Source organism: Gavialis gangeticus, unplaced genomic scaffold (assembly GCF_001723915.1).
Source record: "Gavialis gangeticus isolate Ggan-Ray unplaced genomic scaffold, GavGan_comp1, whole genome shotgun sequence".
Taxonomy (NCBI): domain Eukaryota; kingdom Metazoa; phylum Chordata; order Crocodylia; family Gavialidae; genus Gavialis; species Gavialis gangeticus.
In genome coordinates, this window is record NW_017729025.1 from 135335614 (window position 1) to 135352319 (window position 16706).

At 41.9% G+C, this 16706-nt stretch overlaps 1 protein-coding gene across 3 annotated transcripts in view; it reads left to right on the forward strand.

Moving 5' to 3' along the window:
• Window positions 1-16706, forward strand: part of DENND5A (DENN domain containing 5A) — a 139947-nt gene that overhangs the window by 89548 nt on the left and 33693 nt on the right. For 2 of the 3 annotated variants that reach the window (XM_019519596.1, XM_019519594.1), the window contains exons 8-13: window positions 1390-1624; window positions 1877-2027; window positions 2696-2789; window positions 6046-6177; window positions 9479-9631; window positions 14596-14680. In XM_019519596.1, coding sequence (XP_019375141.1) covers window positions 1390-1624; window positions 1877-2027; window positions 2696-2789; window positions 6046-6177; window positions 9479-9631; window positions 14596-14680 — 850 coding nt within the window. The remainder of the gene's footprint in view (window positions 1-1389; window positions 1625-1876; window positions 2028-2695; window positions 2790-6045; window positions 6178-9478; window positions 9632-14595; window positions 14681-16706) is intronic. The other variant, XM_019519595.1, reaches the window with a different exon arrangement.

The following is a 16706-nucleotide window of genomic DNA, read 5'->3' on the forward strand; positions in this document are numbered from 1 at the left end:
GCCAGTGTGGCATCTTACAGGCACATTGGCAGAGCTGCATGATGGGTCCCAGGAAGGGGAAGTCTGCTTTAATTAGAGCGGCTCTGAGACCCACACCAATTAAAGCGCCCAGAGTGTCTTGTGTATCAGCATCCCTACATTTCAAAATGGCAGTAGGGGTGCTTTATCTAAAGCTCGTAGAACTAGATTTAGTTAAAGCGCCCCTGCCACCACTTTGAAGCACGGGGATGCTGTTGCAGAAGATGTAGAGGCTGGCTGGAGCACAGTAATTGCCACATGTCAGCAAACTCTACTTAAATGAGTCTGGTTCAACGTGCTAGAATTAAAGTGCATTGGAGCCGGCTCTGGGCTTGTGTATACTGGTCCCCTAAGTGTCTGATCCAGTAGCCTTTGAAGTCGGTGCAGATATTCAAATGGACCTCTCCAGGCTTTGACTCGGGTCATATGGTTAACATATGAATCAAGTGATGGTTTTGCCATTGAGCGATTTGACTTGGCTGAAACCTCAGTTGTGGTGTTATTTTTAACTTTTTATTTTTTCAGTCATAAAGAAAGAGCTATAAATAAACGATGTTCATGGAAAGTAAGAAATGCTTACAAAGGCTTGTTTCAAAGATGGAGTTTGGGGTAAACTGGAAATTTAAAAAAAGGGCTTTGAATGGCTCTAAAATTCTCAAGTATGTACTTGGTTAGACATATGTTTAGATTTCATAGATGTTAAGGCTGGAAGGGACCTCAGAAGATCATCGAGCCCAGCCCCCCGCCCAGCTGGGGTCATAGGATCCCAGCAAGATAAGCATCCAATTTTCTGTTGAAGGTCTTCAATGTAGGTGCTTGAACCACCTCCAATAGCAGGCTGTTCCAGACCTTGGAGGCTCGGACAGTAAAGAAATTCTTCCTTATGTCCAGCCTGAAATGGTTTTGCAGGAGCTTATAACTGTTTGACCTCGTCATCCCTTGGGGCGCTCTGGTGAACAAATGTTTCCCCCTGATAAACTTGTAGGTGGCCATCAGATCACCCCTGAGCCTGCACTTTTCCAAGCTAAAGAGTCCCATAGCTCTCAGCCTCTCATTGTAAGGTCTGTTTTCCTGACCTGATCATGCGTGTGACTCTTCTTTGCACTCTCTCAAGCTTCTCCACATCCTTTTTGAATTGTGGAGCCCAAAACTGGACATAGTACTCCAGTTGCGGCCTCACCAAGACCGAGTACAGGGGGAGAAGGACATCTTGGGATTTGCTTGAGAAGCGTCTATGGATGCAAGCCAGTGTTTTGGTCGCTTTACTAGCCGCAGCATCGCATTGCTTGTTGATTTTTAAGATGTTGTCTTTGTTGTCCAACGTGTCTACACACTCTGTAATAGAATTTTTGTGTTGTTTCTTTTTATTAGGCATCATTCTTGTCAGACCAGCCTGAACCTTACTTACCTTTCCTCTCAAGATTTCTGGAGACACAGATGTTTGCGTCTTTTATTGACAATAAGATCATGTGCCATGATGAAGATGACAAAGACCCTATTTTGAGAGTGTTTGATAGCAGAGTAGATAAAATTAGACTGCTGAATGTGAGGACACCAACTCTACGTACATCTATGTATCAAAAGTGCTCTACAATTGATGAGGCAGGTAAGAGTGACAAGTATCGTTCTTTTAATTTTAAGAAGCTATGGCTATTCTTGTTAGTATCACTAGAGCTCAGGTATTTTGGATACTATCATATTGGGTCCTAATGCTTTAACCTTTTTTTAAACAAAGAAATAGGAGAAGAGTTGTAATATAAAGTGCAAGTCAAGAATATAAAGCTATGCTAGAATTGGTCTCATGCCTAAAGAACCTTGTCTGCCTAAGAAACTTCTTAACTTTCTTTGTTACTTTCAGAGAAAGCCATTGAGTTAAGGCTATCAAAAATAGATCACACTGCAGTCCATCCACATTTGTTGGATATGAAGATTGGTCAAGGGAAGTATGAACTTGGGTTTTTCCCCAGACTTCAGTCTGATGTACTCTCCACAGGACCAGCAAGCAACAAGTGAGTAAGCAGTGATATTTGTACGTTGCGAAGTGGTGCCTGATCACGATCAGCTCTCATGCAGGTGTCCACATTTAAGATGTCAATAAGCAAATTTACCTTGTTCACTTTTAATGAGGAAAATCCTAAAAGGACTCTTTGGACTGTTAGTATCAGAATGAACAAGGAGTCTAGTGTCACCATGGGGGCAAAGTTAAGGATATTTGCATGATTTTAACTGCTAGAGGTTTAAGAAAAAGCACAGGGTTCTGGTAAGAGTCAAGGATTTAAATAAAGAACTTCTTTTTATAGGAAGTATGAAGAAATGGGAAGATGTTATGAGGTGAAAATGTAACTAAAGCCTAAAAGAGAAGAAAACTACAAACCAAGTATTAGTAGACTGTGGGTGTGTGTACTTTTGCAGGAAAGTATTGGGTGGTTTTTTAAGTTGGATCTTATTTTTGTCCAGCTGAGGCTCTCTGCTTCTGAAAGTTCAGAGCATAGTTTGCCTTGTTTTTAGCTCTAATTGATGTGATTTTGATTTCTGGTGCACCTGTTGCTGACTTGTTCTTGCAGATAAATGTTTGCTGCGTAGACACTCTGAACAAAGATGGATACCTTTGCTCCCACTTTCCTTTCCTCTTTAGCTTATGCTTAATAGCTCATGAACAGTCTTCCTTGATTTGTAGATGGACAAAGAGAAATGCACCTGCACAATGGAGGCGGAAAGACCGACAGAAACAACACACAGAGCATTTGCGTCTGGACAATGATCAGAGAGAGGTGAAAGCTATTTATTAGCTATAGAAAATGACTGTCGTTGCATATGTTGTTACTGATTTACAAAATATCTCAGCAGTTATTTTGCAGGATGTCTCTGCCATCTCTCCATCTGCTCTTTTAACAAAAGGTCAGATCATCTGCTGAGGTAAAATGGTATAGTTCCATTGGCATTGGAAATATGCCAGTTTATGCCAGCTCAAAATCTGTCCTAAGGATCTGAAATAAAGATAAAAATATAGCGACCAAGTTGCAGTCTTAACATAACAAGTACACAGGTAAATATGGTATTTGATCAGTGACTTGGACTTCGCTTAAATAGCAGTCCATCAAATTGTAGAATTTTCAGATATAAATAATATATAGTGGCTCCTGTGCTTCATATGCATTAAATATTTACTCTTGTAAAAATTTGGGGTGTGTTCCTAGCAAAACCTCTATTATAAAAAGTTGAGAGAGCATCCTGTTTACAAAGAATTCCCAAATGAACCATTTTAAATTGTGAGTCTGCAGTGACTTTGAGTAATATACACCTACTTTGTAATTACTTCAAGAGTAATGTGGTTCTGCAAAATTAGCTATATTTATTATATGAATTGCACTAAAGTGCTATGCTGGAAGGTGGTGATATAGGAACCATTTTAGGGCATTCTGATTTAAAAATATCAAAATTGCTTTTTAGCTAGTTGCATTTTAAAATAAGAATAAAAATTTGCGGTGCTCTTGTTTTTAATGTTTACCTTGTTCTGTTTAAGGTGTGTGCAAGAAAGTGCAAGATTCGTGAGGTGAGGAAAGAGCACAAAACTTAGACTAGTGATGAATTCACTCATTGGGAAGAGTACAGTCCTAGTTCCTGGTCCCTGCTCCCAGGATGATTATTTATTTATTTATTTATTTATTTTAATCCAAGCCCTATGTAACGTAGAATGCATAATTTTTTGTGGCAGCATGGACTGGACCCTGGACCTTTAATGACTGTTGCAGCCATTAGGCGGCAGACTCTTGTACACTTTCCTTGTGAACGGTCTAGGCTCTAAACCACCCAAGCCCAAAGCTAGGAAGCATCATACTGAGACGTTCCAGGTCTGATTCATGTGCACAGTGATCATTGCACTTCTCTTTGGTATGGAATAGCACCCGTAATTCTATACTGTGGAGGTATGGACAGGCCCTTTCTGGCCTTATGAATACTGAATTCCTCACTGTGCAATGGATCAGCTTTGTAATGAGGCCCCAGCTATGTAGCTTCCAGCTGTTATTAGAGCACCCTGTTGAGAGTGTGGAGCTGTAGGTTTGAATCCCCTGAGGTTGGGAACAGCACTGAACTTGGGTTTTCCACTTCCTGGGTGAGTGTTTATACCACAAAACTAATGGTAAAAGGTAGGCTTCTCCTGTAGCCATTTCTTCACAAGAGTAAACCTTGCTCAGTTACTTGAAGGAATAATTGTAGCCTGTTGTCGGGAGAGGATTCTGGAAGGCATTTCTCTGTAGCCCTGACGTGGGCATCTCAGTTCAGAAGGAGTAGCGTTTTAGGCATATCTCTCTGCCTTGTTTTTCCTGTTGGCTGCCTCTAGACATTTCCCCTCTGCATGTTGATATTCAGATCCCCCTTTGGAGGTGCTTTTCTCCCCGTGCGCTGTTTATGGATCCTGGGTAGCTAAATATTAGGGGCTATGGCATCTAACTTATACATGCCCAAGCCTTCTATTTTATTTAGCTAGTAAAATTTGAAAAAACTGTAAAAGGAATTATTCTAAATGAAGTGGTGACAGTTACAGCAGTTGGAAGGCAAGAAACTGGTTAAAATAAAAATTAGACAAATTGAAGCTAGCAACAAAGACACTTTGGAGTTGAGATTTGACAGCTGTTAGGCAATGAATCTTTTCAGTGCAAAAAACTCATTTAATTTTATCATCACATTTTTAATGTTTAAATGGGTTTTTTTACTGTTTCTTTTATTTAAACTGTCGTTACTTCCAAGTTTTACGTTGAATATTCATCAGTATGACATTTTATTGAGTTACCTTTTTGTTGTTCTCTTCTGCTTTTGCATGAATGCTTTTGTTTCATTCCTGTTTACCATACTTGCACTTAACATGGGCTGTTTGATTTTTGTTTGTTTGTTTTGCTACCAATCCTGTCCTGCCAGCATCTGGACTTTTCCTTGCCAGAGCTTCAGTTGCAATTATATTTAGACTGGGACCAGCATGATTGGCTTTTCAGGCCCTCTGTAAAATCTTTCTCAGAACTTTATCTGGTATGTCATGTGTACAACCTGACCTGTAGTCATGGTATCAGAAAAGATGCGTAGCTAAATGTGTATGTCTTGTTTTTTAGAATAAAGTGATTCCTTTTTTATTATGTTAACAAACACTTTTATTCATTATATGTTGAGATGGATTTCTGTCAGTTGTTATCTTCCCTCCAGAAGCATTAAAAATACATGTTAATACATATCCAGTCAGTTTCTGTATGGGCCGCTCCATTGATCTTATTCAGTGTTAGTCCTGTCTACAGACAATTTTTGAAAACCATTTTTTCCCTCAACACATGTCCATCTGATTCTTGTTCCTGAAGTGAAATCAGTGTAAATTCTCAGAAGGCACAATGGGAACAGCACAAACCTTTTGTGCAGTTGTTTTCCTCTAAAATGTTGATTATCTTTGATTTTTTGCACATAGTAGCAGTAAACTGCTTCTGCATTAGGAAAGTGTTTAAGTCGTCTTCATTCTTAATCATATGCCAAGGCCGTTGACTGTCACATGTGCCCTGCACATCTGCTAAAAGCATTATTGCTTAAATACAACATAATCAGGATTACAATAACTGTTTCACTTTGAAAGTAAATTGCAAATATGCATAAATATGATCTTGCTTTTTCATAGGAGAGAAGGGAAAACATTTTCAGTAGCAGGGGAAGAAATTAAAACTGTACATCTAAACAGTTTTTGGTCAGCTGTGTGTTGTGTTGACTTTTTTTAGTAACACATTAGTGTATGCTAATGCTACTTAGTTTAAACAGAATCTTAACTCCAGTGAAGTAACCCAGTAAATGTCTTTAATCCTTTATTTTAAATATATAAAGGAGCATTATTCAGAAAGATAATGTGATCTTTTTCCTTTCTGGGCATATGGGGGTGGTGAAGACAGATCATGCTTAGTGCTACCCTCTGCAATTTGCAGCTGCTGTGTACCAAGCATATATTTTTTTCATGACATCTTTTGCTTAAATTTACTCTTATTTCCTGTGTTTGTATAGAAATATATCCAAGAAGCGAGAAATCTGGGCAGCACCATTCGGCAGCCTAAACTTTCTAACCTCTCTCCATCAGTAATTGCACAGACAAACTGGAAATTTGTTGAAGGCTTACTGAAGGAATGTCGCAACAAGGTAATGTGGAGAGAGTGACCTTTTTGTTCTCCTGCTCCTCTTCTCTTTCTTTGTTTATTTGCTGGGCTATAACTAGTAAATCTGAACTTGCCTTTTGTTCATGGAGACTCAGGTACATGCACAGTCTGAAATGGGTCTGTCCCACCCCTTTAAATTGATATGTTTAGGTGTCCTGGAAAGATTGGAGATTAGATATTTTTCTTACAAGATCCATGATGGAGAACAGAAAATTTTAGAAATAAGAGAGTGTATCATCTGAAGGTCTGTGTATTCCCAGCATGCTTCCAGAAGCAGAGCTTCCTAACACACAGCCAATTTAGTTTCAAATGCCTGTAACTGAGATTTGTTTTAAAATGTTACCACAATCGAGTCCCATTTAAAAATAAAATTACAATGAAAATACAGAAACTGTTTTTAATTATTAGAGGAAATGAGTTTGCAAGCTTATAAAACAACTTCTTACACACTTGCCAAATAAATTTTGGTTCCAGTTTGTGGTATTTTTGACTGATATTTTGACTGCTTATCATTAAAATCACACTTTTGCTTTAGTATAATGCTGAAGACAATAATTCTTGCATGAGCTTATGCTCAAATTCCTCCCCAAAATTGAGAACAAGTGTGGGCTACTGTGCATAATATTTCATTGAATGCATATATATTTTACTTGTCACATTATATCTTTGTTTTGTGAATATTTTCTTAAGCATCTCATCTCTGGTACAAGCTGGCTTAGCTATATTGAAATCAGTGATGCTACAGTGATTTACATCAGCTGCTGAGCTGCTTAAAAAATCTCTTCCGTTTATAGGAGTGTGAAGGCTTCAGGAACAAGTTTGCAGTTAATGCAAACATTAAAGTGTCAGGGAAGGGAGCAGGTAGGTATAAGCAAAAATAAAATGCATGCGACTATTGCCATGAAGTAGTGGTGATGCCCCAGTTCAACCTATCAGTTAGTTCTCCTTAGACGAGGCGCGGGCAATTATTTCAGGCAGAGGGCAGCTTGCTGAGTTTTGGCAAGCCATCGAGGGCTGCATGACAGGCAGCCGGGGCAGATAAATATTTATTTTCTAAAATTTTTAGGGGCCCTGCAGGCTGGATAGAATGGCCTGGCGGGGCCGCATTTTACCCACCCCTACCTTAGACACTGAGGAATATGAGATGCTAAGCAGTAGTGAAAAAAGTGATAAAGTATGACCACTGGTAAGAGATTAGGGAAAATGATTACTTAAAGAAAAGATGACAAAGGGAAAATATGACAAACGTCTGTACTTGGGAGGTTATAACATAACTGCATGAGCGATTTACTGAAAGTGGCTAATGACTGTTGAAAAAGGAGTGATTGGTTGGAAATAGAACTTGGCTTTGGATTTGTATCAGGAGTTTTGTGTTTGGTGTGTAACCCTATGAATATACATGATACCCTGGGAATACTAATAGTCTATCAGAAAATGGAATAACGCATCATACAGCATTACTGAAGGAGTAATTTGGAAATAAGTGTCTAAGTGAACTGGTAGATAAAGTATTTTTAGGTTTAGATTTAATCTCAAAGATGAGACTTACGTTGGACCTGGGTGTTTGGGCTGGAGTCACCATTAGTTTATGAAATGTGGCAGGAGAAGGGCAGCCAGCAAAGTTTTTAATTAAAACGAACAATGAAAGTGAAAGCATGGCTATACTCCAAGGTAACTATATAAAACCACTTCTCTCATTTGATAGATTTGTCACTTTCAAAATATTCAGTTGCCTACTGTTTTACTGACTTCTGCTACCTCTGTTAGCAATGCAGAGGATTTTATTGGATTCCATTTTAGCTTCTATTTTATATGTATATATGGCTTAGTCTGTCTGTCTGTCTGTCTGTCTGTAACGCTCTTGGAGCACTGATTGATTGTCTCGGCAGCCGATCACAATGCTTACTGAAACAGCCAGCGTGCTCTGCACAGATGGACACACAGACAGATGGTTGGACATAGCGGGGGGGGACTCTTGGGAGTCTCAAGCTTGGAGGTGGCAGTGGTGCGGGATGGTGGTGGAGGGGGATGGAAACAAAGGGAATAGCAGGGACAGAGTGGGATGGTGGAGTGCCACCATGACAGTGGGGACTGAGCCCCACCGCCCCATCATGCTTGATGGGCAATTCTCTAGTATCTATATTTTCTTACTGATGCTCAAGTGGGGCACCCTTATTCAAAAAGTGAAAGTGTTTGTTACTCTTGGCTAATCCCACAGTCCTGTGAAGTTGGTGGAAAAGCTCCCATTGACTTCAGTAGCCTTTGGGTCAGGCCTGTGGATCCACTGACCACAACAGGAGTGCTGGCAGAGTGGGGTACTACTCCTAATCTGCTGATCCTTGTTTCTAGTCTGACATATCTATGTGTAAATCCTCTGAAGGGACTTCCAAGTCTGGAAACTCTGAGGACATTGTCTTTTAACCACAGAATTGCCTCAGTGTAACTGAGGGCTTAATTTGACCTGCAGAGCTTTGATTGCAGACTGTGATGCATAAGCTGGAAAGGAGCAAGTTTAACTTCTAGATCTATGGATGAATTTTTAGGGCTGGCCTGGATAAATAGGATTTGTGCTGTCATCTCAGTCTCCCTGCTTAGTGAGAAACTTCTGATGGTCTATTTTCATTGATTTAAAGAATCATGTTACAGATAGAAGCAGGAAGACTTGGTTTCCATTTTCTCTTGCTTCTCATTTGGGAGCCCTTAAAGAGAGCAGACTAATACTGGATCCTGAGTACGCTGCTGTTTGCTGTAACTGTGACACTGCTCAGAAAACCACAGAACGATCGCTCCAGAATAGGTTTATGTTAAAAATAAAATCTTTCCTCTCCTAAAATAGAGACTTGGAAGATGAGGATGTTGCCCTTCTGAACTGATTACCTGGTTCACTCCTCTGAGTGGAGGTGGGTGGACCTGGGTTATGCCAGTCCTAATCCTATCCCTGCTGAATTCCTGAATCTCCAGAGGTTGCGCACATAAGGCTTTGGCTTCCTTGACCTCTGGGAAGGTGCTGTTAATGATGATTTTCCACTCTAAGACTTTGAACCTGCTGTTAGAAACCAGTGTGTTCCTTTTTTAGTCCCTGTATAGGAAGAAGGAAAAGGATGTTAAGAGCTCAGTAAAGATGTTGCCTATTCGTGTAACTCATGAATAAGAGAGCAGTGTGTTTGCACTACCTTGTCAAGGCTACAATATAAACCCAGTTTTATTATCTTACTGTTGAGAAGGTATTTAAAGAGAGCAAAGGATTTAGAAGTTAACTTATTTTGTTTTGCCATCTTTTCAAGACCAAGAGGATGCTGGTTGAGAAAATGGGCCGAGAAGCTGTGGAACTAGGTCATGGTGAAGTGAACATCACCGGTGTAGAAGAGAATACGCTGATAGCCAGTCTTTGTGATCTCCTAGAAAGGATATGGAGTCATGGACTGCAGGTCAAACAGGTAAGGAATGGATGTTCTGATTTTTATGAAGCTGGATACTTTATTGGCATTTTGCAGTATATTCTGTTTTAACTCAGATCTGGATCTTTCAGACCACCAGGTAGCTAAGTGTACATAAGGTTAATCTTTGGATGGATAGCAGATGCAGGCAAACAGTGACAAGTGATCTGTTGTAGTAACATAACTAGGTGCCTGATGAAGTCCATTAAAAATGTACTGCTTATCTTCCATGCGCTTTGGGCTTTATTATCATTTCAAATGCCTGCTGATTTATACATTTGATTATATTTGTTAAAGAGTGAAGACAGTTCTTTCTTTTTTTGCTCCTGCCCCCTCAGTTAGAACATTAGAAGTGCCCTACTGGGTTAGACTGGTCCATGTAACCAACTATCTTGTCTTCCTCAGTGGCAAGTAGTAGATGCTTTAAAGGCAGAATATATACACAGGGTATATTTAAAGCAGGGGTTGGCAACCTGCGGCACATGAACCAGATCTGGCCCACGAAGCCAGGATGTCAACAGCAACTGCGCAGTGTGGGGAAGCAGTAGCCGGGTCAGAAGCATGTCTATGGCAGCTCATTGCGGGGAGATGGGGGGTGGGTGGCAGCGGTCATGTTGGAAGCAGGGTGGTGACAAATTTGGTGTGGGGGGGAAGCAGTGGTAGCTGTGTTTAAAAGTGGTCCCATGCTTTCAGAGTGATCTGCATTAATTTGAGCTACTGCTCCTAAAAGGTTGCCAAGCTCTGGTCTAGAGTGATCATTCATCTTGGCATATTCCCCCGGTTTAGGAATGTCAGAGGATATATTTCTGACTGCTCTATTTAATAGCTCCTAGTGGACCTGTCCTCTATGACATTGGCTAATTCCCTTTCTGAACCTGGTTATACTAACTGGCTCTACAACCTCCACAAATTAACTGTGCTGTGTATTTAAAATAAATAAATAAATGAAAGTGCTTCCTCTTTGTTTTAAACCTGCCTTCTGATAATTTCAGTGGGTGTCCCTAGAGTTTGTATTCTGGGACTTGGTAAATAACAGCTACCTACTCATGTAACATGCAACATGCTTCCTGATTGTATATACCTTTGTCATATTTTCCCCCTCAATTTTTCTCTTTTCCAAACTGGAATCCCAGCCTTTTCATTCTCTCCTAGGACAGGAGCTGTTTCATAACTCTGATAATTTTTGTTAAGTTCCGTATCTGCAAATAATTGGCTGTTCTATATGCAGACCAACTATGTATCCATCAAATGCTTGAGCATACCCTCTTCCTTAACTAATAGAGTATGTTCTGTGCCCTTATTGGTTTAGTCCAGGGGTGCTCAACCCCCGGCCTGTGGGCCAGATCTAGCCAATTGACCTGTCTCATCTGGTCCACTGGACTCCCTGCGGGCCTGAAAATTTGGCAACAAGGAGTAGTGACCACTCTGCTGCCAAATTTCTGGACATATGGGGAGGCCGGCAGGTTGGGTAGCATGACCCTGCATGTTCAATTGGGTGCATAGGGCTGGGGTGGCATGGGGCCTGATCCAGGCACGTGTGCCATGGCCCGTGGGACCAAAAGATTGAACCCACTAGTCCAGTCCTGTCCAAACTTCTGTGGCCTTTTAATCCTGTGTTTCCCTTTGTCCGAATCTTGCATCATAATTGCTATTTAGAGAGGTCAAGGTAGAATAATGTGCATTGAGAGAAATGGGCAGATACAACATATATGCTTTCTTTTTGATGCTCATTGCTATTTCCATTTAATGTCGAGTTCTTTGCTTTTGTTATTGGTGTTCTTCTCATGATTGGTTCCAGCATGGGGTACACATGCTGTCCTCAGCAGTTACAGTACCAAATGGTCACTGTAGATTGTATTTCTGAGTGCATTTTTTTCCCAGAAAGATGATTTTGGTTGTAGTTGTCTCCCTGTCTTTCTTTTACTTCTGTCCTTTTTTAAAGCCCCTCTTATAAGTAGGGACCTGCTCAAACTGATTTTGTGGAAGTTGCAAAACCAGGCAATTTTCTGGGCAAAAAACCCCAAACTTACTAAAAATAGTGCTGGTTCCCTGGTGGGAGCTAGCAGTCCTCCCAGCTGTGTAGCATGGCAAAAAATAGATCTACCAACATGAAAATGAGCAAGCAAGATGGCTGCCATCCCAGCTGATTGGCTGAGGGCTACCTGTCATGTGGCCCTGTCCCTCTTCACCAATCAGCGGTGAGGGGTGGGGCCATATGATGGACAGCCCTTCCCATCAATCACTGATGGTGCCACCAGAGCCCCTTTGTCAGTCAGGTGTGGTGGGCCTCCCACCACAATAAGCTGATGAAAATGGCTGCGAGACTTGCAACCTGCCCATAAAATTGACCCACTTTCACCTCAACTTGGGTAGACCCCTACAAGGCATATTTTGGTTTCCATTGTCAACCTACCAGATGCTCTCTTGTGACATGAGGCTTCTCTTAGGGCTTTTTGTAAATGCATTTTTTAAAGGTTTTTCTTTCTCAATCAGAACTGAAACATTTTTCTGTTTTATTTTCTATATATCTATAACTTAGTTTTGTGTGGGTGCAGTGCCTTGGAAGAAAGTCTTTGCAGAGGCTAATATTTTAGTAATGAGTTCTTAGTCTCCAGATTAGAAGCAGAACTTAACAGTTTGGGACAGATTTTTATAGAAGCAGAACTTAACAGTTTGGGACAGATTTTTAGATCTGACTTTTTTTTTTTTATACCTAGAAATTCAGATGTTAGAATGTTTTTTGTTCCCCAAATACCAATAATACCTTCATGTTAAAGAAGCAGTGGAGATGCATAGCGGGTACATGGGGGTGCACTTGCACCTCCTGACAGGCCGCACACTCCGTTTAGGCAATGGGGGAGGGGGGGAAGGAGAACAGGCGGGAGCTCCAGTGCCCCCCCTGCGAGTACTGGCCAGGGAGTGGGAGCATCGGATGAAGTGGCGCGGCCACTTTGGGGAGTACCACGGCTGCTTCCTGGTCACCTTGATCAGCCGTGGGGTGACTTCCCCACCCTGGTTGGTGAGATTGGCTGTGGGGGGACCCTGCCCCGGTTGCTAGAGGGGCATGTTCCCCTCCTCCCCCATTAAAGTGGCACAAGTCATCCATGTAAAGAAGTAAATTAGAAATCCCAGTTAGAGCCAAAATTAAACAACCTTTTTCCTATATAAGTACCTTCCTCTTTTGCACAGAATTGTAGTGTGGAAAAGAAACATAAGATTCTTAGTTAATCAATTAGTGAGGAAATACATCCAATCAATGGAGTGGATGTCTCTTAGGTTATTGTTTATCTTCTGTGGCTTCAGTAACACTTGATTTTATCATTCACAAATAGTCTTGCAGTAAATCTGAGAAGCTCTTTGGTGGTATGGCAGGGATAATTTTGTTATCTGACGTTTTACCCACCAACACATTTTAGAAAGGCAGCATCTTGATGAACATGGTATATGCTATAACTGTGGTATAAATAATAAGGCCACCACATTTTACCCTTTTATTTTTATGCATCAGATAGATGTTAGTCAAGCTTCGTGCTAAAGTGTCCTGTGTGAATTCTATCTCTTGTAACTTATCAAGGTCTTTGTCAGAGGAACTCGGACAGATTTTTGAAGGATTTGAAAAATGACAATGCATATCTGTAGCTCTCTATCTGTACATTAGCTGAGAGGGGAATAGGTATTAGAGAATTGGGCTTAGTATAAGACAGCTTACTGACTTGATTTATGCATCACTCTTCTCCTTCAGTGGGAGAGACAGACAGATGCCTAGCTCAGGTTATTACCTCATAACATCATCATTTGCTTGCACATTGGCTTGTAGTTTCATAGTTTCATAGATTAAGGGTCGGAAGGGACCTAGTAGATCTTCTAGCCCGACCCCCCGCCAGGGCGGGAGAACAACAAAAAACCCCAAAAAGAGAAACGGGACTCAAACGAGTCCAGCCAGGTAGGCATCCAGCCTCTTCTTAAAGACCCCCAGGGTAGGGGCCAGCACCACTTCCCTTGGAAGTTGGTTCCAGCTCCTAGCCGCCCTAACTGTGAAGTAGTTTTTGCGGATGTCCAATCTATACCTCCTCTCCATCAGCTTGTGCCCATTACTCCTTGTTATGCCAGCGGGCGCTAGGGGAAACAGCGTCTCCCCCAAACCCTTCTGGTCCCCCCTAGTGAGTCTATAGACGGTCACCAGGTCCCCCCTCAGCCTTCTCTTGTGGAGGCTGAATAGGTTCAGGTCCCGCAGTCTCTCACTGTAGGGTCTGCCCTGTTGTCCCCGGATCATGCGGGTGGCCCTCCTCTGGACCCTCTCCATGTTGTCCACATCCCTCTTGAAATGGGGCGCACAGAACTGGACACAATACTCCAGCTGTGGCCTGACCAGCGTCGCGTAGAGGGGGAGGATCACCTCCTTGGCTCTACTCGAGATGCACCTGTGGATGCACGACAAGGTCCGGTTAGCCCTGCCAACCATGACCTCGCATTGTCGGCCCATGTTCATCTTGGAGTCAATAATGACTCCAAGATCTCTTTCTGCCTCCGTGCTCTCGAGTAGGGGGTTCCCCATTGTGTAAGTGTGCTGCTGGTTCCTACTGCCCAAGTGCAGCACCCTGCACTTGTCCGTATTGAAACGCAATACTACTCTTTAAAATGAATTTTGGTGACATCTTAGCAACCATGAAAAGCAAAATTCATCTGATGTGTTAATTTGGAAATACATGGCAAAATGTATGTTGAGGACACTTGGAAATTATTAACACTTTTCCTTTGTGCTCCTGTAGTCTTTCCAGCTCCTGAGGACCTCTAACCTCTTGTTTCTGGATCTTCATTTTTATCAATGATAATGGCAGGGAAACCAGAAAAGCTGTCTCTGAAACAAACTTGTCATAGTTTCTGTTTTCAGTGGGGTCTTGAATTTTCAGTTATAAAATTCAGCAGGTTTTGGATTGTTAACTGGTGTTTATTTTTAATTTTAGGGAAAATCTGCTTTGTGGTCTCACTTGTTACATTATCAAGAAAACAGGCAGAGAAAACCTGCATCGGGTAGCTTCAGTACCTCAGGTAAGGATGGGAAGTACTGCATTGGTTAATAACTTGCCTCAATTTAATACAATATACCACATTACTAAATTTTAATTTTTTCTGAAGTGGCTTAAAATTATATGCATTAAACAGAAAACTTTACATTCTCTACTTTCCTGGTTTTTGGCAGATGAGATTTATGATGATGACTGTTCATTTCAGGTGACTGTTTAGGTTGGTGTTGTGGGGTTTTTTTGACTGCAGCATTTCCATAGGATGGTCTTTATTTTTCTAATACAGTACAGAAGGTTGACTTTTTTTTATAGAATTGCTCGTTTTGGGAAAGACTTTTTAAATTCAAAATTTGTCCTGGCGCTGGGAGTTGCCAAGATAAAGACCTTCAGATGTGGCCTTTAAAAAATTTGAATCCAGCAGTGCTGCACGTAATAGGAAATATTCCTCCTTAATCTCCAAAATTGTCATACTAGATCAGCAGGCATATCTATTTACCCTATCTTTAACAGGCATAAATGCATTATTCATCATAAAAGTTTTCATCTGCTTTTAAAATCTAGTCACAAAAAAAGCGTAGATTCTGTCTTTAAAAAAAAAAAAAAAAAGACAAATTAGTGCACTTGGAAGGATGCAAGATATGGAAGCATTGCAAGAAGCACAATAGTGCACCATAGTTATGAATCTGTAGATCTAAAAGAGCCTTAAGACTGCAGGTTAAAACAGTATTGTCTCCATTTTGCCAGTGGACAAATTAAGGCATGCATCACTTGGGGGCCAATCCTTTGCTGCCATCAATAGGGGTGTTGAGAGAGAGTTTGAACCTTAAGGCCTGTCCAAGGTCATTTAGGTAGGTAGACAAAGGCCAAATAGAACCCATGTGTCTTGTCTCGTATTCTGATGCCCTGTCCACGTGGTTCTAATGTGCCAGAGGCCTGGATTCTAGGCGAAGCTTCAGGTGTCAATTCGATTCGGAGGAGATTTGGCCCAATTCAGCAGCCGAATGTCGGAATCCGAATTGAATCAGGAGACCAATAAAAAGGTCCAAATAGATTCAAAGCTTTCCAAATCGATTCAGAAAAGATTCAGATTCAGTTAGTCCCCACTTGCCACCACAGGGAGCTGGATCTAGACTCTGTGCCAGTAAGGGTGGAGGGAGCTAGAGGAAGGGGAAGGGGACCACGGGGGACCCCCCACCAGTCCCTATCCCCTGCCTGCACCCCCAGCTTCCCTGAGCACCACCCCCATGGCTGCTTCACCCAGCTCCAGCTCCCAACTCTCTCTTTTTCTCTAAAGCCCCCAGTTGCTGGCTGCTGCCAGGAAGGGGGGAATCCCCACTGCCCTGCACTATGTGGGGGGCTCTGCTATGAGCCCCCACCCCCCGCCTGCTCTCCCAGCCCTGTCAATAGTTGCCCCACCTGTCCCCAGCTCCTGGGTCTTTTTTTTAAGTCCCACGCTCCCCAGCTGGCTGCTGCAGCAGCCATCGTAGCTTCTGGGGGCTCATGGCAGCCTCCCATGCATGAGGCAGTGGGGATCGCCCCCCCACCTGGCAGCAGCCAGTGAGTGTGGGGCTTTCTTTTTACTTAAGAGCCAGGACACTGGGGCTGGGCAGGGCAGCCATTGACGGGGCTGGGAGAGCAGACAGGGGGTGTGGGGCCTGTTTGATTTGGCTGAATGAATTCGGGACAGTGATATCAAATCACTGTCCCCCGAATCAGCCAAATCCAAAGCTAATACTAGCCACTTCACACAGGCCTACTGGATTCCATATTAACTGATCTTATTTTCTCCAGATTGAGACTGAAAGCAAAGAATGACTGCATTTGAGAGACAACCACATTCCTGCATAGAATGGTGTTTAAAATCTGATAAGGATTGCTTCATTTAGAGTACAGATATCCTATGAATGCTACCCACAGTTTTGTCCTTGGGGTTAAAACTGTGGTAAAAAGTTCACTGGATATACTGTACACCTTGTCCAGCACAGAATTTTCTAGGGTCAGCAGTATTTACCTAGAATCATAGAAGTCGGGTTGGAAGGGACCTTGTAGAT